The following is a 23,245-nucleotide window of genomic DNA, read 5'->3' as shown; positions in this document are numbered from 1 at the left end:
TTTTTTTTTAAAGACTGATTTCGTAGAGAATTGCTTACATCTTTTGTATATATTTTATACAGAAACTAGTTTTTGAAAAAAAAAATCAAATATATTTGTCTATTTCTGAAAATATTTTTTCCAAAGAGTAGAGCAAATTTGAAATTATTTCGTAATTATCATAAGAATTTAGAGAAATATCTATGTTAAATTAGTTGAATCTGCAAATAAGGCCGTTGCAAATATTTTTCAAAGTTAATGTCGCCCTACCGATGTTGTTAAAACCTAGGCTCGTAATTTCAATTTTTTTATTTTTTTTTTATTTTTTAGTCATCCAACAGTGTTTCTTGTTCGAGGGAATACTTTTCGAGCAATTCCAGCAAAAATATTAAAAAGCTTGTTTTCTACACGAAATTTTTGGCCAAAAACGTACCTCAACTTTAGACAGCTCGTCTGTTGTGTGCTATCTTGTGACAACGACTATTTAGTAGTATTCGAGAAAATCGATTTTTAAAGTTTGATGATAAATATTTTCAAATCAATGAATGATGGAACCAAACTTTTTGAAACAATCGGTTCGTATACTATTGCTTAACAACCTCTCCAAGTTTCAACTAATCTGGCTCTACCATTTAAAAGATACAGTAAATAATGTAAACAAAAATCTGAAAAGCACGTGTCACAAGTGTGTTTCGAAAGTAAAATTGTACTACGTGTCACAAGTGTGCACAGAATTCTCATACAAACTAAAATAGGCTTGAATCAATAGTTGATACGACTTAATCAGTATATTTTCAAAAACAAAAGATTGAATTGCCAGTGTGTATCAACATAAATTTGTGTAAAACATGAAAAAATTTCCATACTTTCCAACAACATGTATGACGTGCCACAAGTGTGCACGAACATTTTGATGATAAATTGATCTATGTCACAAATGTGTCTTGCGATTTCTGGGAAACGGAAGCGAGTTCCCAACATCGAGTTAAATCATCTTGAAGTGTTTGTTAAGTATAGCAAAACGTCATCATTTACTCATTTTCGAACAAAATGGTCTGTGTCACAAGATAGCACACAGCTGCCAAAATGCAGGATTTGTTGTATGAACGAGATTTTTCAGCTAAGTCATCTTAAGATATCCCCTACACAACCAACCAACATCCCCTACACAACTAACAGAATTTAATTTTCTTGAGAAGAACCTGAGAAATTGTCAAATCCGTAAAAAAATCTTTTTGATCCAATCTCACCCCCAGACCCCATAAATATCAAATAACATGTGACATATCTATGTGTAACCGGCTTTTTCACAAATTGAATTGAATATTTCTCTTTTTTTTTTTTTTTGAATAAATAAGATAAAATGAAAACAAGAACGTATTCGTTTCAATTCAACCTTTCTTGTTTCCAAAAACAAAGGAAGGTAAAAATCTCCATTCTTTCCAAACAATAACACGACAAACAAGCAAAAGTACGACAAAAGAAAAAAAGCACAGCCATCAATCACGGAAAGCTCAAAATTGTTCGATGCAATCAGCAGCACCGCGAGTGGCACCACCCACCGGTTGTAATTTATAGCTTTCACCGAATGTTCCTTACAGGTTATAAATAATCTTTAATTCAACGCACCTCTACAATCGCAAGCAAGCAGTGACGACGATAAATCAAATATCGCACACAAAGAGCAAATGAAGAACAACAACAACAACAACAAAAAATCACGCACACTAATAAACATTTCAACAAGCACAAACATACATCAAACTAGCAATATAGCTACTATGGTACAAAAGGTAAAAACAAAACAAAGTTATGTGAAACCACCCCCTTTTTTGGATTTTCCTCTCCCGAAAAACGGTCAAACCCTATCTCGAAGTGCGTTCAACGACATTTGCAAGCAATCCTTCAAACACACACACATGCATTCACGCGTACGAATCAGATTCAACTCGTTTTGTTTTGCCTTTGGGGCATTGTTGTGAGCTCGAATGTGGGTAGATTGGTTCGTGAATGGTACGGGAAACTCGAGGATAGCTTTGGCCCTCGGGAAGAAAACCAGTATGAAAGCGGAATGTACGCGAATAAATGACTCCATCAAAATTAAACGGCGTAGGAGTATACAAAAAGTATGAGTTTGATTCAAAGTACATATATTCCAAAGTCATAAAAAACTACAAATAAAACATAAAACAATGGTGGCTAAAAACAATTTATAAGGTCATTTTCAAATCTAGATAAAATCAGTTTAACAAAAAATTCTCCGAGTTATTTTCAGCAAAGCAAAACAATATGTACTAATAGAAAATAGATAGTATTTTCAGATGCTACCAAGAGCACGGTCAAAATTAACCCTTTTAGGGATATTAAAATTTCAAAATGGCTTTATTTTTTCGTTGTATTTTAGCTCTAACTTTCTTTTGAAAACACAAATTTTCATTCTTTTGAACAAATTTGTTTATTTTGATTAGCTCTACAAATGTCTTGAAGACACCAACTATCTACGACGTTGGTCTGAACAGATAAATCTAAAAACTATTCTTTCATAATCACCTTTACCATACCAAAAATCAATTGACCCTGATCATTTGTCTTGAAGACACCAAAGCGATTATTCCTAACGTGAAGCCGCTATGAAATTTGCTCACGCTATATTGCGGTTTTTGTCTACTCTACAACTTTGTAGAACATTGTTACACTCTAAAAAATAAGCATGTTAAGGGAAAAAACACAAAATTCTAAAATGAAATATTTTGTTCTAAATATAAAAATTACCCTTCTGGGTTAATTCATATTCGAAAACAAAATTAAATTATCCTTTAAATTGAATATTCAAAAAAAAAATAATAAAGTTGAGTAACGGAAAATGGCAGAGTTTCTAAAACTTTGTTTTGTGTTTTTTTCGATGAAAAATACGTTTTCTCGAAATTTTGAGTACGCCATCAAATCGGGTGTCCAATTTTACATAAAAGTCCCTTTGACACCTAATTTCTATCTCATCACCGTTTCAGGCTTAAATTATTGAAAACACCTCTTTTTTCGCATGGTCAAAAATGGAAGAGGTCGTACCGCCCCTCCGTCACGAGATATCAAAAACGGTCCTCAGATTCGTGATCAGGGACAAAAGTTACCCCTTAGGACGAAGTTTCACGCAAATCGAAGAGAGGTTGGGGCCACTTTTCCCGATTTTGTGTGAGTTGGAGAGAATTATCCAAAAATATTTTTTTTTATATTTGTTATTTGGAGTTTCACTTTCGAGTAAAATTGTAAACATCTGTCAATTTGACAGGATTTGTTCTACATGTTGGCATGATGATTGCTGCAAAGCGATGTAATCACAAAGTGATGGCCTTGATTTGCAGCACTACTGCAAATGAATAATGAGTTTATCTCGCCAAGACTACGCTATGCCTCTCCGATTAACAAGTTATCGCAGATCAGAGGTAAAGGGTAAGGTTTTCATCCAAAAGGGCTCGAGTTAGGATCTCGAAATAAATTCGAAAAAAAGTTCTCCGATCGAGTCAAAATTTTCTGGGGGTTCCTTGGCCGAAATAATTAGACTCGTATTTTTTGTTTGGCGATTAGGATGATCTACACCGTGTTAGGGTGGTCAACAAAATTAGATATTTCATGGATTTTCGCAAAAACCACTTTTTTCAAAAATCATTACTCCGCGTTATTTCAAAATTTTCGTTATTAAAAGACGCAACTTTTGGTACCCAAACATTTATGGGTCATCGCTTTAATTTCAATGTTATCGCAGTTTTAAAAACGCACTCAAAATTTGCATGGGAAACTTTTTTTTCGTGACGGCTTTCGCGGTACGATCTTTCCAACTGTTCAAGACTAATATTTTAACGTGGCGTATCTCTAAACCAGTTTTTCAAGAAAATGATTCCAGAATGCTTATTTTGTCGTTTTAAACCAAAACAAGGCTAAAACTATATTAATTTAAACTATTCGCCATTTTCAGATGTTTGGCTAGATAATATCAAAGGCCGCCATCTTAGGCCCACTGGGCCCACAAAAAGGGGTACGCTCAGTTTGTATGGGAGCTGTCAACATGTTCCCGGGCTGGTTTTAGAGAAAAAAATATTTTTTCTCCCGTTTCCGTCATTTTTCCATTTTTGCGCGTGGCGCGTCGATAAACCCAGTTTTTATTTTCAAAAAATCGTAGCTCGGAATATTGAAAACGTAACTTCACCATTTTTTGATATATAATGCAAAATTTTCCGAGGTTAAGATATTTTTATACATCGGCTCTTTGGTGCCGAGACCTCTAAAACAGTATGTTAAGTTTTCATTTGACCTTTTTAAATGTTAGCCTAGATATTTAAAACTAATAGCTTTTTTGCCTTCCTCACTGAGGAGGTAAGGCTATAATCCTGCTCTAAAATTGAACTTTTTATTTAAAGCTCGAAAACCCACCTTGATGTATACATATCTACTCAGAATCGAAAACTGAAAAAATGTCTGTGTATGTGTGTGTGTATGTGACCAATAATGTCACTCAGTTTGCTCAGCACTGGCTGAACCGATTTTGACCAAACCAGTCGCATTCGACTTGGTTTAAGGTCCCATATGGTGCTATTGAATTGTTTGAAGTTTCGATAAGTAGTTCGAAAGTTATGTATAAAAATGTGCTTTCGCATATTTTCGGAAGTTGAATAAATGGCAGTAAACTGAACCAAACATCATCATGTTATACATCGTTAGTAAGGTAATTGAAAGTCCAACGAGTCCACAACATAGAAGATCTGGCCACCCTGTCTCGAGTTATGGCCACTTAAGTAATATTTATGGATAAAAAAAATAGCTGAAATATGTGTCCAAACTACTCATATTACCCATTGTTGGTAAAAAGTTAGGAAGGCATCAACCACATAGGTGGATTAAGTTAGTTTTTTCCTTAAAAGCCTATCTTATACCCTTTCATTTGCATCCAAGACAGCTAAAATCGGTTGAAATGGCGTGAAATTATTTGTTTTTTTATTTGGGGGTTTTGCGAAAATTTACGAAAATGGAAATTTTTCGGGCCACCCTTATGACCAAACAAAAAAACAGCTCTTATTGTTTCGGTCAAGGAACTCCGAGAAACATTTTTACCCCGATTGGAGAACTTTTTCTCGAATCATGCTGTTATCGTGGGGAGTGAAATGAATGTTTATAGTTATCAACTCTCTGGTTATCAATATTAACGGAAAATCGCGGAAAAGAAGCATCAGAGCTAGATTCACACAGAAAGAAATGACAACAGTAGGGCATTTTTGCAAGAAATAAAATCCAAGGAACCGTTGAGCTAGAGAGGACTTCAACGTAAGAAGAGCCTCACTGAATGTAATTTGAGGGGACTTAAGAAACCATCTAGAAATGAAGCCACATAATTCTTGATCCTCACGAAGTTTTGCATTATTTAGTTATTATGAGTGAATAACGTGATTAATCATGAAGAGTAAAAAAATGCTTAATTCTCACATTAAATACGGAAATGCAACTGAAATGATTGAATGGTTTGTTCTTGGATTAGTTTCTAAAGAAGCATATACAACGAGGTCAAAAGGCGAAAAGAACATCTATTCAGCATTCAAAAGAGTGCTTCACTGAACTTTTCGGTACTGTTTCATTATGTGATGATAAGTAGGTCACTTCATCACTGGAGAATGAGAGAAAAAGTAAGTATTTGCCATTCAAAAATTTTGGTTTGATAGCTTGAAAGTATTTTTTTAAATAAAATTGCATGAATTGTAAAAAAAACATTGAAAAATACCTTTGAAATCTCTTCAAAAATTTCTTAAATTCAAATTCCTCGAATTCCACTAAGGAAAAACCGTTTAAAATGTAAATTAAGTTTAAGACAGAATGCCCAAAACGACTTAGAACAACGAAAAAACAAAGCTCCCAGGTAAAAAAAAATCCCAATCTCACCCTAAAATCACCTTTCAAGCCATCTTTTGGTGCCCTCGACTGACCACCACCGGGCAAATCCCCGATGCAAACCGCCGTTGCTGCTGCTGGCACGAAAACACACAATGCCATTTTCATTACTGGCCACAACTCCGGGGCGATTTCAGCTGGAAACAAAAGAAAATTCGTCCAGCTGAACCCGGTGGTGTGTAATGGAACGTTGAGGCCGAGTTTTTTTTTTCGTTCCGTAGAAATCGCGCTCCAAACCATTTCCATTGTTCGGAAGCTTTGTTTTTCCGAAGCTTTCCACTAATTTAGTCCAGGTCCGTTCTCGAGGGGGGTCGCCGACGGTTTTTGGAATCCAATTTTCGGTGGTTTATGCCGGGTTTGGTTTACGGAGGAAAAAATCGATGGGACAGCGATTTTTGCTCATTTCAAAGGCTATTACGAGTGTTCTTCGCCGTAACCGCCCCGCGTTGACTGATGATGATAGGAAGAGAAAGGAAAATCTGAGCAGACCAAAATGAGAGTAGTCTCGGAGAAAGAAAAACTCTGGCTCGTCAACCTCTGTGTGAGTGTGTGTGCCGTGTGACGTGAATGAACCGCCGCACGTGGAACGATTTCTATTCCCTTACAATATATATTGAGACAGAAATGGATGGAAATGGCTGTCATTTCCCATTTCCCATTTCCGCCTCCGCCAACCGATTGCTGATCGTTATTGTTTTCTTCTTAACATTTTCTTGCTTGTGTTTTACTTTTTTTTCGGCGTCGCGACGCACGATAAGCACGACGACCCGAAAGATGACAAGTTATGAAGACTACGAAGAGCCACAATAGTGAGCACGAAACAGACGATGACGAATTTCACTGTGGTTTTTCCGTCGATTGTTTCGCATTTTTACACGAATGAGGCGCAATTTGGCTGTGATTTTGCTGATGGAATGATGGGTGGGAGAAAAATTAGGGGAGGATGAAGCGATGTCTGTTTGGCATGTGACGTAAAAAAGGCGCTTAATTGGTTAGTTGAACCACTCAGGAGATTTTTTTGTAAGGTAATTGTTTATTGCCTTCTTTTGACCATCTGCTTATTCTTAAATGATTTCTGTGTTCTCTTTTATTTTTTTATGTTTCGTCTTATCTCTTGACCCTTTTAGGAATTCTAACATTTTTTGTGAATATTCTAATTAGCAATATGGGTTCCATATTACACATCTGGGTAAATCTGTCGATATCCACCTCTATTATTTTATTTAATCTTAGGCTTGAGCAAATTTTAATCAAAGTTTTTTTATTACATGTAAAATTACATAAATTGAAAAAATAATCATGCTTTAAAGTAATGTTTGCCCCATAACGACTTCCCAAATGTGAATCCCTCGTCAATCCTATTTTATTGGTCCCAAACTGGCACCACAATGTTTCCCAATCCCGTATGCTACATGCACTCATAAAATCCACCGTCAGTCTGTGTGTGTGTGTGTGCAACATATAATAACATTCTGGAATTGATACTAATGAAAAAGAGCGCAAGCAGTCAGTGTGGAGGAAAACCTCGACACCGAGCATAACTTTTTAATATTTCGGAAATTCAGCCTGTTTTACGAGCTCGTAAAATTATTTTAGAATTTTCACTTTTCACCCCACCACCGCGCCATTCTCTTCCTTTGTTGACATTAACCAATGGCTTTGCAGTCAGCCGGTGTGTGGAAAAAGAAGGTGGGGGAGGTTGGAAAACATTTCCACAATGTAAAGAGTAGGTCGATGTGAAAATCCCTCCCCAATCGAAGGGCGCGCGCAGAGCAGATGCTGTCGACCCTATAGCAGGGACGTTGCGTGGAGGGGGGGGGGGCGGTTGACAGCTCGGGGAAAAGCTCTCTACCTTAACCCTGTGCCGTGCCGTTTGAAACTGGAGTCGTTTTCGTTACAATATCAAAAAGCATAAATTTCCGCTCTTTCTTTGTGAGAGCACAACAGAGCGGGAGCTTTCTTTTTCGAGGAGGGTGCTGAGAACCACAAAGCTCGCGAGATAAGCCAGGGAGGGTGAGGGGAAAACCGCTTAGTTTAGGATGTTTAGCTTACTAGTGGGATTTATATAATGGTTTAAGATGACTGGGTGCACCAACACTGCCGCCGCCACACTCACGAGGTACTAAAACGTTCGATAAATGGGTTATGGGGTTGTGAATTTTGGCTTAACAGTGTTTAGATGAAACATATTTAGCAATATTTGGGGCAAATAAGATAATGGTGGTAAAACTGTTACTTTATGCTGGCTTAGAGCTTAGCGATATTTGGCAAACGTTTGAATTTATCGAATATAAAACGCTCAACAGCTCTCCTATGCCGGATCGGTCATTGACAGCAAAATAAGACAATATGGGGTGAGCTGGAATGCCAAAATAAAACACCTCCCAAGAGGGGGAGGGAGTGAGGTATGCTGGATGTTGTATGTAGAAACCGATAGCCATCTGATGTTGAAATATTATTTTCACTTTATTGAATAAACATTCAGTCTAGCTCAAACGAGAGACAGAGAGGGAAATATGTTTCGTTATAGAAGCATTGAGTGGGTGGGTGATGCATCCCGGAAAAGGAAGAGAGCCTGGGACAGATGCGATATTTCTTTTTTCCAGCACTTCGTCAAATCGTCCTTCTTCGTCCTTCTATTTCATTCTCATCATCGTCATCGTCATCATTGTCAACATGTGTGACTCACGTGAACTCTCAGTAGGGTGACAAAAAATCTGGAGTGTAAAAAGCTGAACATTGATGCTTTAAAAAATGATGGCAACTAAGCTTCCAAAAAAAAATCTCTGTACAAATTTGAGGCAGTCCATATAAAAAATCTATTAAAACAAAAACAAAAACAAAAACAAAAACAAAAACAAAAACAAAAACAAAAACAAAAACAAAAACAAAAACAAAAACAAAAACAAAAACAAAAACAAAAACAAAAACAAAAACAAAAACAAAAACAAAAACAAAAACAAAAACAAAAACAAAAACAAAAACAAAAACAAAAACAAAAACAAAAACAAAAACAAAAACAAAAACAAAAACAAAAACAAAAACAAAAACAAAAACAAAAACAAAAACAAAAACAAAAACAAAAACAAAAACAAAAACAAAAACAAAAACAAAAACAAAAACAAAAACAAAAACAAAAACAAAAACAAAAACAAAAACAAAAACAAAAACAAAAACAAAAACAAAAACAAAAACAAAAACAAAAACAAAAACAAAACAAAAACAAAAACAAAAACAAAAACAAAAACAAAAACAAAAACAAAAACAAAAACAAAAACAAAAACAAAAACAAAAACAAAAACAAAAACAAAAACAAAAACAAAAACAAAAACAAAAACAAAAACAAAAACAAAACAAAAACAAAAACAAAAACAAAAACAAAAACAAAAACAAAAACAAAAACAAAAACAAAAACAAAAACAAAAACAAAAACAAAAACAAAAACAAAAACAAAAACAAAAACAAAAACAAAAACAAAAACAAAAACAAAAACAAAAAAAAAAAACAAAAACAAAAACAAAAACAAAAACAAAAACAAAAACAAAAACAAAAACAAAAACAAAAACAAAAACAAAAACAAAAACAAAAACAAAAACAAAAACAAAAACAATTTTTTTTTGTATTTTTGTATTTTTGTATTTTTGTATTTTTGTATTTTTGTATTTTTGTATTTTTGTATTTTTGTATTTTTGTATTTTTGTATTTTTGTATTTTTGTATTTTTGTATTTTTGTATTTTTGTATTTTTGTATTTTTGTATTTTTGTATTTTTGTATTTTTGTATTTTTGTATTTTGTATTTTTTTTGTATTTTGTATTTTTGTATTTTTGTATTTTGTATTTTTATTTTTGTATTTTGTATTTTGTATTTTGTATTTTTGTATTTTTGTATTTTGTATTTTGTATTTTGTATTTTGTATTTTGTATTTTGTATTTTGTATTTTGTATTTTTGTATTTTTGTATTTTGTATTTTGTATTTTTGTATTTTTGTATTTTTGTATTTTTGTATTTTGTATTTTGTATTTTGTATTTTGTATTTTGTATTTTTGTATTTTTGTATTTTGTATTTTGTATTTTGTATTTTGTATTTTTGTATTTTGTATTTTTGTATTTTTGTATTTTTGTATTTTTGTATTTTGTATTTTGTATTTTTGTATTTTTGTATTTTTGTATTTTGTATTTTTGTATTTATGTATTTTGTATTTTTGTATTTTGTATTTTTGTATTTTTGTATTTTGTATTTTTGTATTTTGTATTTTTGTATTTTGTATTTTTGTATTTTAGTATTTTGTATTTTTGTATTTTGTATTTTTGTATTTTTGTATTTTTGTATTTTTGTATTTTGTATTTTGTATTTTGTATTTTTGTATTTTTGTATTTTTGTATTTTTGTATTTTGTATTTTGTATTTTTGTATTTTTGTATTTTGTATTTTTGTATTTTGTATTTTGTATTTTTGTATTTTTGTATTTTTGTATTTTTGTATTTTTGTATTTTTGTATTTTGTATTTTTGTATTTTGTATTTTTGTATTTTTGTATTTTTGTATTTTGTATTTTCGTATTTTGTATTTTTGTATTTTTGTATTTTTGTATTTTTGTATTTTTGTATTTTGTATTTTTGTATTTTGTATTTTTGTATTTTTGTATTTTTGTATTTTTGTATTTTTGTATTTTTGTATTTTTGTATTTTTGTATTTTTGTATTTTTGTATTTTTGTATTTTTGTATTTTGTATTTTTGTATTTTTGTATTTTTGTATTTTTGTATTTTTGTATTTTTGTATTTTTGTATTTTTGTATTTTTGTATTTTTGTATTTTGTATTTTTGTATTTTGTATTTTGTATTTTTGTATTTTTGTATTTTTGTATTTTTGTATTTTTGTATTTTGTATTTTTGTATTTTTGTATTTTGTATTTTTGTATTTTTGTATTTTGTATTTTTGTATTTTGTATTTTGTATTTTTGTATTTTGTATTTTTGTATTTTTGTATTTTGTATTTTGTATTTTTGTATTTTTGTATTTTTGTATTTTTGTATTTTTGTATTTTGTATTTTGTATTTTGTATTTTGTATTTTTGTATTTTTTATTTTTGTATTTTTGTATTTTTGTATTTTGTATTTTTGTATTTTGTATTTTGTATTTTGTATTTTTGTATTTTGTATTTTGTATTTTGTATTTTGTATTTTTGTATTTTTGTATTTTTGTATTTTTGTATTTTTGTATTTTGTATTTTGTATTTTTGTATTTTTGTATTTTTGTATTTTTGTATTTTTGTATTTTTGTATTTTTGTATTTTGTATTTTTGTATTTTTGTATTTTTGTATTTTTGTATTTTTGTATTTTTGTATTTTTGTATTTTTGTATTTTTGTATTTTTGTATTTTTGTATTTTTGTATTTTTGTATTTTTGTATTTTTGTATTTTTGTATTTTTGTATTTTTGTATTTTTGTGTTTTTGTGTTTTTGTATTTTTATTCCTTACATTGTAGTTGTTGATTTGTAAATATTTCCCTCGATCTAGGTCACCCTTTTTCCGAAAGAAACTCATGATGCTTTCGCTGTCAATCAATCCGTTTTCGTTATAGATTTTGATGATGTGGTGAAAATTTAATTTGCATTTGACATCGATGTGTCAGGAGCATGTACAGCTCAGAACAGAACCGTGCTCTCCCTGGTCGGATGGATGGATGAATGGTCTCGGAACTCATCCATGATTGCATACCAGACCAGGTCGTACTGTTCCTTCCAGCAGGGGGTGGTGATGGTGGGAAAACCTGGCCAATGCCCAGTGGGTATTGGGAAATTACAATGCGAGGACAGGATGTTGGAATTGTCAATGGGATTTTCCCTTTGTTATGGGCAAAATACATGACAGGATTTCATTGGATTCGATTGTGCGCTCGCTGGCAGGAGCCGGCAGCCAGCAGCTTTGCCAAAGGGAATTTGTCGAATAATTTAGCTCGGATGTTGAATACAGTCAGCTGCGCTGGGACAGCAGTGCACACAGCAGATGATGATGGCCCAGTTCAACGGGACAATGTCGAGCTCCGGTTGCCGGCACAGTTATTGGATCTGAGAGTTAGCTGACATCGACTGGCGGGCTTCATTAGACAGAAAATGAATATTTCCGGCCAAAAGAGGATGCTTTATTTCGAAACTAATACACTTAATCGCGATGTTCAGTACGGGTTCCAGAGTTGCTTCGTTTTCCTATGAGGATGGACACCAACAGACGGAATATGTCCACCGCACAAAAGAACAACTTCAACGAGTGGACCACGTAGTCTTCGTTTCCTTGGCGGAAATCTTCTACAATCAGCTGGGTGTCGAGCAGCACAAATCCCAACATCGCGGCCATCGCCAAGTAAAGGCTTATCTTGTGCACGAACCACGACTGCAGGAACAGGTTCCCGAGGACCATCACCAGCAGCAAAGCCATCATGTTCGAAAGAACCGCTCCCAGAAGCAGAAAGCTCCCACGGCGTGCCAACAGGGCTGACAGACTCAAACAGGCGAAGCTCACGGTAGTTCCCGCCAGCCCGGTGACCACGATTCCCGGGTCGACGACCAGCGCGTACTCCACCGTCAGCCCCAACAGGTGGCCCGTTAGTGCCCCCGTGGCCAACAGCAAACCCAGCCGGAGTGCGCGGTTATCGCCGCTCGGAGGGATCTGGAACAGTGCCACACAGGTGGCCAGTTGAAGCAGCCAGGATAGAAGGCCGGCTGACCAAAGTCCCACCAGGTGGACAATTGATCCGGCAGCTGCGGCGGCACATGCCAGGGTCATGCACGCATACACACGGAACAGGTGCTGGCAGACGGCGGGTTCCAAATTTTGAACCAATTGTTCGCGAAACGATTGATACAGGCTGGAGGGCATTTTCGAAGAAATTTTATGTTTGACATATTTTTGAAGGAGTTCGTACAAAATGTTGACTACTTTGATAAGTTGGATCATTAAACGGATTTCAAGGTAAGGACTCAAAGGGCCGCAATCTCGAACTCCAACTTCAATCCCAATCTAATTTTGTTCTACCAATTTTGTCGAAAAAAAACTTTCCTAAGCCCTCTGATGCCTTGACTTGAAATGCTGGTGAGTACTCGAAACAAAAACCTAAATTATCTTTAACCCACTGACCCTGGAGAAATCTCCTCCTTTCTCTTTCTGCCATAAAACATTTCGATCCGTATTACTGCCTCACGGCACCGACAACGATTACGACATCGTCTCAAAAGAGTTCATCGCTGGCCCCCGGGGGACCAGTACCGTGGATTTGTATGATCTTGAAAGCGGTAAAATTAAATTTATATTCAAATTTGACATGCCTCTCTGAATCGGAATGAAGTTTACGCAAGCAAAAATAAAATATGCGAGAGGGTTTCACTTCTGCTTTCTTTCTCTCCAGCTTCTTTTTTTATTCTTTTGCCTTATCTGAGTTTGGAATTTTCTGCAAACTCACACCACCCTCACCCACCCACGCACCAAACCCAAACATCATCATCATCGTCGTCGTGATCATTGGTGCTGTTGCTGTTGTGGCTTGGGAAGAACCCTCGCAGGAAAGTCTCATCTGAGGGAAAGGAAGAGAAAGTGAGTCTCTTAAAATCTGGAAAATTTGGTTTATAGTTCTTAGAAGAGAATATCAAGCAGAAAAAAAATCTCATTAGATTTTTCAAAAAATTCCAAAAACGTCTTGAACATTTTCAAAAAAATTAAACATCTTGACAAACTTTCATGTTAAAAAGCACCATTAATGAATTAAAATTTCGCCACACAGTTCCGTTCAGATTCCAACACACCAAATCCCAACCTCAAATGTCCCAAAGGAGGAGGGTGAGTGAAAGACGACCAGAAGATCAGAAATCTGATGATGGCATGTCTGCAGGGCAGCCCTCGGGGTTGTTGCTCACACCCAGCACAGGCCACCTTCGGGGGAACGAGAGACGAGATGGTGCTCCCGAGTGTGACAACAAACGCGCATAATGTGGGAGCATAAAAAGCCGCACAAAACGCACCCACCCTCCACCCCCAGATCGGCAGCTCACACACACAGTAATATAATCTTAAAGTCTACTTTATGAATATTGCATACAAGTGCAAAGGCTCGCACTTTTTCTCTGCCCTTCAGAACCAGAATTGGATTCACTTTTTAGGGGGCGTTTTAAAGTATAAACAACGGAGGGAGAGAGAGAAAAACAGTCGAAATAAGCAAATAACAGCGACCAGATTGCAGGAAAAACAAAACACGTGGCTTGAGAGGAAAAAACTCTCTCTCAAATCATAAACCAAAACTTCAAAATTTCAATGTAAATTTAAGGGCGATCAGCTGAAATCAATTCAAAATACATTCTCCTGCGTTCAGAAACATTATTAGCATGTTTGGGTTGATTTAAAAATCTTTGGAATTTTTGAAAATTTCCGATGCTCATGATCGCAAAAAGTTTTTGTTTCTCAAAAATTTTTGTTTTCATCAAAACTAATGATTGCAATACAATTGAACTAGTGCGAAATGCATTTTGAAACACTTTTTCTATGGAAATGTTGAAACTATGGCTTGTTATTCAAATATTTTTTTACATTAAAAAAAATTGGTTATTTTTTTTTTTTTTGTATGAAATATCATTTTTTCCAAAAATCACTATTTTTTCAAAAAATCATAACTAGGCGCAGATTTTTTTACCATACATCTCTATAGCTCAAAAGTTGCGGATTTTGGTCCCCTAAAACATATCAAAAAATCTCGGAAATCAAAAAAATACGTATTTTGGGAAATTGAGTTTTTGTAAAAAAAATGTTAATAAAAAAATCGTATTTTTTTCGTGTACCTATGTTTTTCAATAGTCCTCAAGAATACCTACAACTTTGCCAAAGACATCAAATTGGTCAGAAAATTCACTCAAAAGTTACAGCTGTTTGAATATTTACGTTTTGTATGAACAGCTGCCAATATTGTGTGGAGACTAGGATGCCCAGAATATGGGACTTTTTCTCAAAACCTCGCTCTACAACCTTAATATTGTTCCTTGAGCTATTTTAGGACTCTGGGAAAATTATGAGCAAAATCAGTCAACATTTTCCCATTGATACTCGAAGGTGAAGTTTGTAAGGGGAAAATCGAAAAAAATGTATGGCAAACCCAATTTTTTTACGGTGTGATCTGCACGGTGCGCTACTTTCATCGAAATATTCGCATAAGTGAGATTCTCATTAAAAATTTAATGTTCTTCAACTTTGTAGAACATACCAAAGCTGGAAAACTTGATCCTGAAAAGTTAGTAACGATTTAAAAAGTCATTTTTGTAGGAAAAACATTTTTTTCACCTGCTTTAGGCTCGAGTATCAATGGGTTAACTGCCCACCATTGAAAAACCGGCTAATATCCCCTTTTGCAAAAACGAGATATTAGCACCAGGTGGTAGAGGACGTTCCAACGCATCTTCTGGAACTTGAATTTTACTGAAATAGTGTCTAGACTTGGCTGCCGATGCGAAAAACCAAACGGCTAATATGCCACTCTTATGGGAAATTACCTTGACGGAGATTTTGTGTCAAACACTAAAACGCGTTTTTCTCGGAATACTTGATTTGGCATAATAGCCAAATTTTCAATTATGGGCAGTTAAGCTCAACAAATTTCGCTCAAAATATGCACAGATGCATAAACCAACCCAATAAACCGTTTTCCGCTTGTGGAGCAGGGGGTCATTTTTTCTGGGCACCATAATAGAGACTTGTGTGGGTGAACCAATGACACAAAATAGCTCATTTTGTCATTGGGAAGGCTCCCACAAAATTTGATCCAAATAAAAAATACAAATAAAATCCATTTCCGGTTTTGAAAGAGAATTGCTCAGGTTTAAAAAATTATCCAAATTTATGTTATTTTTGAAATTTCTTATATGTTTTGAGGATAAAAACCGCAGTTTTTCGATGTTCAAAAATAGTGTCTACGATTATCTGTTCCAAAAATATTGTTTTTTTTTTTAAATGTTGTTAAAATAAATCCAATTTAATTTCGTAATGACATACAAAACCTCTGCTGGTTGCTGAAATACAGCGTATTAATTAAAACCCAAGAAAAGTGAAGTTTTTAAAGCCACATCCATACAGCCTTTTTTATTAGAACCAATGTCTCAGAAACCATTCATTCTATTTTCAATGTTAAAATCATGAAACAATTGTGAAATTTTCTTTTCTTTTCCAAAAAAAGTATTATTAAAACTATGCAATAAACTCTGAAATTTCAAAGAGGCGTAGTTTTGAATGTTTGACCTTCATAAATACAATATTATCAAAAAAAAATCAACTTTTTTAAACAAGACAATTTTAGGAATGGACAAACATTAACGCTGTTAAAATAATAGATAAACTTTATTTTGTTGATTCGAATTAAATTTTAAGTGACTATACATTGAAAACGGTGCACTTCATAAATAAAATCAAGTAAATTTTATAATTTTTCAAAAAAAATACAATCATTATATCTCATTCAAATCGTGTCCAAACTTTTATTTGGCTTAAAAGTTTTGTTTTTTTGTCCCCTAAAATATTAAAAAAAAAATTAAAAAAATAATTTAGGGAAATATATTTTTAGCAACATAAAATCAGCTATAAAATTGTATTTTTTTCCGTGTGTAATTTTTCTCAAAAGTTCTCATTTACCAAGGGGATAATGGTTCAACGGGTATCGCAAATCCGTGTAACAAATTTCAAAAATATTTTAAGGGGAAGATTACTTGATTATTTGAATGATTATACACGCGATTTTTAAATCATTTTCTTGCCTACAACTCATTTTGTAGCTAAAAAATAGTTATTGAAATGAAGAAAAAAGTAAGATTTCTGTTTTTCAGAGCATCTAAGACAAAATTTGGACTTTTCAGATTTTTTGGGGACTCGGAATATCCTTGGTGCAGAATAGTGGTTCGCAAAGTGGCCTCAATTTAGAACTGTCAAAGCAGAACCAATTTACTGTTCGCAAAATGATACCAAGAAGTGGGAAGTATTGTAATCGACCTATAATTTATTTTGATTTAATAATTAATTTATATTTGAGGTATTCGAAGTTAACAAATTTTAAGAAGAAAGTTGAATTCTAGATTGGCATGATTAATCGCTAACATTTCAATAAGCGCTATGTATCACGCAAATCTACGTTTATGATGATTTTTGAAATGTTAGTGACAAATTATGAATAACTATGGATGGCACCTGCCAAATAATATTGAATAATCTTACTCCGATATTATCACTGCGCATCGAAGGTACAACATCTCGGAACTTCCATTTGGTTGCTCTTCTGATTCACTTAATTTTACAGCAAAAACATTAACATCGACCGATCCAAAATGTTTCAAAACAAGTCACTTCAGCAGCTAAATCTATGTCACGCTTTAGCTTGAGCATTAGGTTTTACAGCGTGACGTCACGAACGCACACGCACACACATTTTTAGTGAGACACACGTGCAAAAAATGTAAACAGTGCAGCCAAGCTGTTAAATTTCTAACCTAAAAACCTAGTCGGCGTAAAATCTAATAGTCTTCTACTTTGTTTATGTTTACAGCTGTAGTGCTGTTGTAGTAGTGAGGAGCAGTAGGGAGCATTCGATAATCAAGTTACGTATTCTGGCTTTTCAGCACCCAGGGAATATGTTTTCAACTGATCAGACGGTTCTCAAATGAAAATTTGATCGATGCTGCCATCTGGTTTTTTTAAGTGTAAGAGTGGAAAAGTGCTGAGTCGTCGTCTAAAAATAGACGCCGTCCTATCTCACCCAGCAAAATGAATCCGATAAAGTAGTCGGTTTCGATGAGAAAAAGTGGAAAACGTGGTCTAAAAATAGCGACGCCATCCCCCTATTTACTATTAAAAGAAAAACCCAAGACATTTTTCCAGCAGTTTTCAAAATTATTCCTTTGTCATTTTATCTTAAATTGTTTTCTCGATATCATAGTCCAAACCACATTTAAGCATCTGAAAAGAAATACTTGAATAGGACCAACCAATCCGATTTTAAAAATTTCCATTTTTGCCTTTCTTACTTAAGAAAGGTATAGGATTTGCTTTCAAGTCTGACTAACGATCAATATTCGTAATCTACAAAAAAAACATGAACGATCGATTTTCGACGCCCTGTCGACCAGTTGTCAAGTTGAGCTTCGCATACATGAAAAATACGAAAAAAATACAAACAGAACGGTATGGACCATACTGACCATGGTAGAGAAGTGTGCAAAGTACACCAATAAATAGTTTCAAATTTTGAATAATTTTCAAAAAAGTAATTACCTATTATTATGCAAACATTGATAAATACTGTTCCAAATTCTAGTTCACAGAGAACTGCTCGAAAATGACAAAAGGACCTGACACGTAAAAGCAAACGCACGAAGCAAAAAGTCACAACAGAGCGCGCCAAATAAAAATGTAAAACAACGAAGCGTTTTAATTTAAATAAAAATGGAATTTGAGTGAAAGCGGCTCCCTCGGCACGAGCGAGACTTGGTTCCGTCGTCCCTTTCGGTGTGTCGGTTCTTAGTCAAAGCCCGTAGTGGCTCAAGCTGCTGGACAAACGGGCCATGGAGTTCACAATTTATGTTCCAACGTCGGGCTTCTGAGGGAGTTGTGTGTGGGGCAGACGAGCTCCCAACGAGGGCTTTAAGTGAAATGTCAAGTATTAAGGGGGTCCTGAGCCTTTTTGTTTCGGGTATTTTTTTTTTGTGTGTTTGTGTTACTCAATGAGCAAAGTTTAGCAATAAAATAAATACTTCTAACGAGGACCGGAGACCCTGCCACCTTGTGGCGCTTGTTTGGTAGGCTTTCTAAACTTCTCTCCCCGAGGTGGGCTTCAGAGAAGAAGGAAATTATACTTTGTTGTGCTTATTTTATCATCCATTTGGTATCGCCTTGACACTTTCGTTCGATTGCACGGGCTAGAAAGTGAGACAGCGAGTCGATTTTCTTCTAGCGTTTTGAGCGTCTAACTTGTTGAGTTTGTACTCCGATGGGACTGTTTAAGGACTTGAAGTTTTGATCGGTTGATCAAAATTTCTAACATTCGTTAGTTTCAGTTTCAACCTGAACAATGGATCTTGTAAAGATATTTTTGTTATACTGAAATATTTAGTATTTTGTCAATTATCCAATAGCTAGCCAATAGTCCATTGTCAGCCTAACCTATTTACAAAGCACACCAGGGACAAGGATAGGGGAATTATGAATGCTCCACTTTTTTGAAAGGATAAGGGAAAATCTCCTCGGTTTTCTCAAGCCTAAGTTTCGCTTGGAGTTGGACGGTTTTGGGAAGGTGAGACAAGGCGAGTTGTATCGACGGATGGGAATCGAACCCAACACCTTCTAAAATACTAGAAGTGTTGTTTTCGACAAAGCCCTTTCTTTCATTTAGATTGTTGAGTATAGATATTTTCAACGTGAATGTTAATCTTGCAACCCTTGCAATCCAAACCAATTACATTTGCGAATTTTAGTGGGGATCTCAAAACAATCCAATCCACCGAAAAACCCTCAACACAAAGCGTCACTCGTTTGGAACAGGAAATTACTTTTACAAAATGGCATTACTTATCCCTCTTGTTGTAAAAAAGTAGAACAAAAATAAAAATCCCTCCCGCTCCACCCACTACACAAAACAAAACAAGTACCAAACAATTCCAACCAAACCAACAAAACCCAGTCCAACTCAGGCCCCAAGTTATTCTCGCTTATCGCTTCAATCTTCATCATGGATGGTTTCCACTTGGGTCGCCCAGTTGTTCTAGTGGTTGGTTGCATCCCTCTCCCTTTCTTTTCGTGTGTAGTGAAGCAAATTCATAAATCTGGACCATTTTTCTTCCGCACAGTAAAAGGAAAAGACGAAGATAAAGCGAACAACAGGAAAAAGCAGTAGCAGCACCCCTTTCCAGATTTTCAACCAGAAGTAGTTGGCAAAACTGGATAGAAACAGATTATTTGCTTTACATAATAATATAAATTCCTTTTTTCCTTTTTATTTTTCACCCAAAAAGAAGTGGCTCCGTATCGTTGGCGCTCGGTTTTCGGGATTGCATACTTTTGTGGGCATTTTCGTCGTCGTCGTCACTCTCCCTGAGCGACGCTCAAATCTCGATTTCCCTCCCCCGGCCGATCAAATAAATAGGCAGTAGTGCAACAGCAGCCGGGCTAGTTATTCCCCGAGATGAGCTCAGTTTCAGGGAAAAGTTTGCGGATTTTAGTAGTTGCAAGGGCTTTCTCACGAGCGCTTCTCTGGTGAACGCTTCGCTGCCGGTTTCGGCACTTACTGTGCACTTACTTTGCTACTGAAGGCAGGGGTTTTCAATGAAAGAAGTGGTCATTTTACAAATTCCTATTTTTATAATCTGTTGAAGATTTGGTCACCCTATTTAAAAATATATTCATGTTCTTTTTCACGCCAGATTAGAAAACATTATGAAAATGATGCCCGGGTTTATAGTGTTAAATTTTGGAGAAAAGTGATGTTCTGAAAAACAAACATTTTCGTTTTTGAAGAAAGATTTTTGACAGCCTTTTTAGGCAGTTGCAAATATTTTTGAAGTTTCAGTCATGTCTAATTTTCCGAGCCAATATTGAAAGGACAACAACATAAATTTTGAACATGGATTGCAACGGTCTTGAAATTTAAAAGGAATGCAATTTTTCAAACTCAAATACAGTCCAGACTTGATTATCTGAAACCTCGAATATCCGATGATCGATTATTCGAAGGTTTGTATGGGACTTCGGATAATCGAATAACGATCAATTTTTTTTTCGTTTTTTTTTATTTTCTTAATTTGAACATCAAATTCAAGTTTTGCGACCCCATCTTAGACATATTTTTAATGGTTAATTGCCTGTGAAATAAAAAATAGATTTTTAAAATATTTCATTATCGCCTTTGTGGCCGCCATCTTGGATTTAAATATTCTAAATCAATTTGGAGTACCGCAAACCGGGGTGCAGACGTGCATCGGCACTCAATAGCACTTGACAGCTTGGAAAAGGCACCATATCAATTTTTGTGCCTAAATTATGTTTTTTGCAATGCACTATGAGGTTCTGAACGACCGAAACCTTTATCTTCACTTATTCGCTAGTTTTAGTGATGAAGTGCTATTTGAGTGCTAAATAGCACAATTATTACTTAAAATTTTTGTGATATTCAACGAAAACGAAGTTGACTTTATAGCTGTCCGCCACCATTGCTAGTACCAACCACTAGTGTCTTCCTTTTATCTACAAGGACTTCGCCGCCCTTGGCTCCTAAGTGTATGAAAGTATGGCACGGAGCGACGGCGCCGAATACCCATATTTACGCAAAGAATTTTAGAGAATTTTTGTGATATTCAAATCATTATTATTTTTTTGCTAATCCAAATTGCATAGCAAACAACGATTATTAAAAGCATCGAACTAAAGCTTCTTTTGATGCACAGTGAGCAAAGATTCACTCTGCCGGTTTACGAAGGCAATCATCTCAAAATGTGGTGAAGTGCTATTGAGTGCCGATGCACGTCTGCCGGGGTGGCTTTGAAAGGATTTCAATTTGTTTTTGGAATACTTTCCAACAGGTAAGGTTTTTCTCAAGATTATTATTTTTAAAACATGCACTGCGGTAGGCCCCACAAAGTCAATGCACTATTTTGGAAAAAAAGTTTTTTCAGTAGTGTTTCGAAAAATAGTTACGTTAAAAATTCTTAGTTGAAATTCCATATTTTTTCTTGTTAAAATCATATTTAAGATGTTCAAACTTTATTTGTACGTTAAATGTACCATCACTAAGGTTGCTGATACAGTTTTTAAGAAAGAAAATCACTGTTTATAATAAGTTAACAAAGTTTATAAGCTTTTTAACAAAATACATATAAATTTTAGGTAAAATTGTTAAAAAGTCGGAATTTGGCCTGAAATTTGTTAGAACTAGTTTTGTTTATGAAATTATTGAATTATATTGCATATTTTATAAATTCAAAACACGATTCACAAGTTTTCACATTTGACATGATTTTTTTTCAACTGAAATTGCCTATAAATTTTGAGATTTTTTTAGGCTGTGTTTAAAAAACACATATTATTTATTATTTACAAAGATATTTCACCTTCTACTAGTGGAAAATTGTCCAAAAATTCCGAAAATGCATTCAAAATCATGTTCATTGAGAAAATCATGACACTTTAAGAAATTTAAAATAATGACTTTCAACAACATTTTCTTGACTATAGTTGACTAACTATTTGAATTTTTCAAAATTTTATGAAAAGTTCTTTTTGAGGTACTTTGAACAGTTCTCTACCACGGTCAGCAGGATTCTAAACCATTCCGTACGTATTTTAATTGTACTTTTCATTTTGCGGAAAAATCGAAAACCTATCAAAATCACCTCGGCTATCAAAGTCACCCTGTTTTGCGGTAGTTTGAGGGGCATACGAATGCTGAACAATCAAAAATAAGACAACGAAAAAAAAATTTCCTTGTTTCGATTATCCGATGTTCAGATCATCCGAAGTTTTGCCAAGGCCTTCGCATAATCGAGTCTGTATTTCCAAAAAGCTCAAGCCAATTTTTATTCACCAAAAGGAAGAATAAACACTACAAACGCTGAAAAGTCATAGGAGTTTATTTTTTATAAAATTTGTGATATTTTTATTTGCAAATGTCTAATTTCTAGCGAAAAGCATTATAAGAATTAGAACCACTTTGACGAATTTCTTAATTTGTTCAACTCTTAATTTTACCATTAAATGTTACCCGCTGAAACTAATGCTGCCCTCGGAAATTATCAAAGATTCAAAACAGCTGTTTTTTGTCTTATGATGGGTTTTGGTTATGTAATCTTACACAAAATATGACATATTTCGAGATATCTAAGCATCCTTTTTCTTTAAAATTGCATTTTAATTTGCTAAACCTAATCTTGACTTGCAATATTTGAAAATAAACTTATCATTGAGGGTTTGCTATGATACTTTTGATACAACTAATCAGAGAAGGCGTAGAATGCGGGATAAAATTTTGGTGGCAACAACTATTCCGAAAACACCAAAGTTCTAAAACTGCACCATTTTATCAAATTTCCACTAAATTTTGTGAGCTAGAAATAATAAAATTCATTCTTGAAATATTGAAGGTATTTTTTTATCTTTGATGACCACTCGATTTTATTGTTCTTTTTTAAAGCATTTTAGACATTTGTAAAGCTTGTCAACTTGTTTTACCGATCTTGTGTCCCGAAACTCAAAATGTGTAAAGAAATTTAAAATTATTTTGTTGACTTTAAAAGAATAAATATAAGTAATACAATGTTTTTGAATAATTTA

The 23,245-nt window shown here is 34.3% G+C and overlaps 2 protein-coding genes across 3 annotated transcripts in view; both read right to left on the bottom strand.

Annotated features, from left to right (window-relative positions):
• The window catches only part of LOC6043689 (CUGBP Elav-like family member 4), a 1,125,149-nt gene that overhangs the window by 980,112 nt on the left and 121,792 nt on the right, over positions 1–23,245 (bottom strand). The gene's annotated exons all lie outside the window — the stretch shown is intronic.
• LOC6048548 (bax inhibitor 1) lies at positions 11,418–14,152 on the bottom strand. Its single transcript, XM_038264510.1, has one exon. It carries the CDS (start codon positions 12,863–12,865, stop codon positions 12,074–12,076), a length of 792 nt encoding a protein of 263 aa, XP_038120438.1. The 5' UTR covers positions 12,866–14,152; the 3' UTR covers positions 11,418–12,073.

Source organism: Culex quinquefasciatus, chromosome 3, assembly GCF_015732765.1.
Source record: "Culex quinquefasciatus strain JHB chromosome 3, VPISU_Cqui_1.0_pri_paternal, whole genome shotgun sequence".
Lineage (NCBI taxonomy): Eukaryota > Metazoa > Arthropoda > Insecta > Diptera > Culicidae > Culex > Culex quinquefasciatus.
The sequence above is the reverse complement of the archived record's forward strand: the minus strand, read 5'-3'. Positions and strand labels throughout refer to the sequence as shown.

What these genes read in the sequence shown, in the direction of transcription:
- LOC6048548 (XM_038264510.1), bottom strand. Translation starts at nt 12,865, where the DNA reads ATGATCCAACTTATCAAAGTAGTCAACATTTTGTACGAACTCCTTCAA.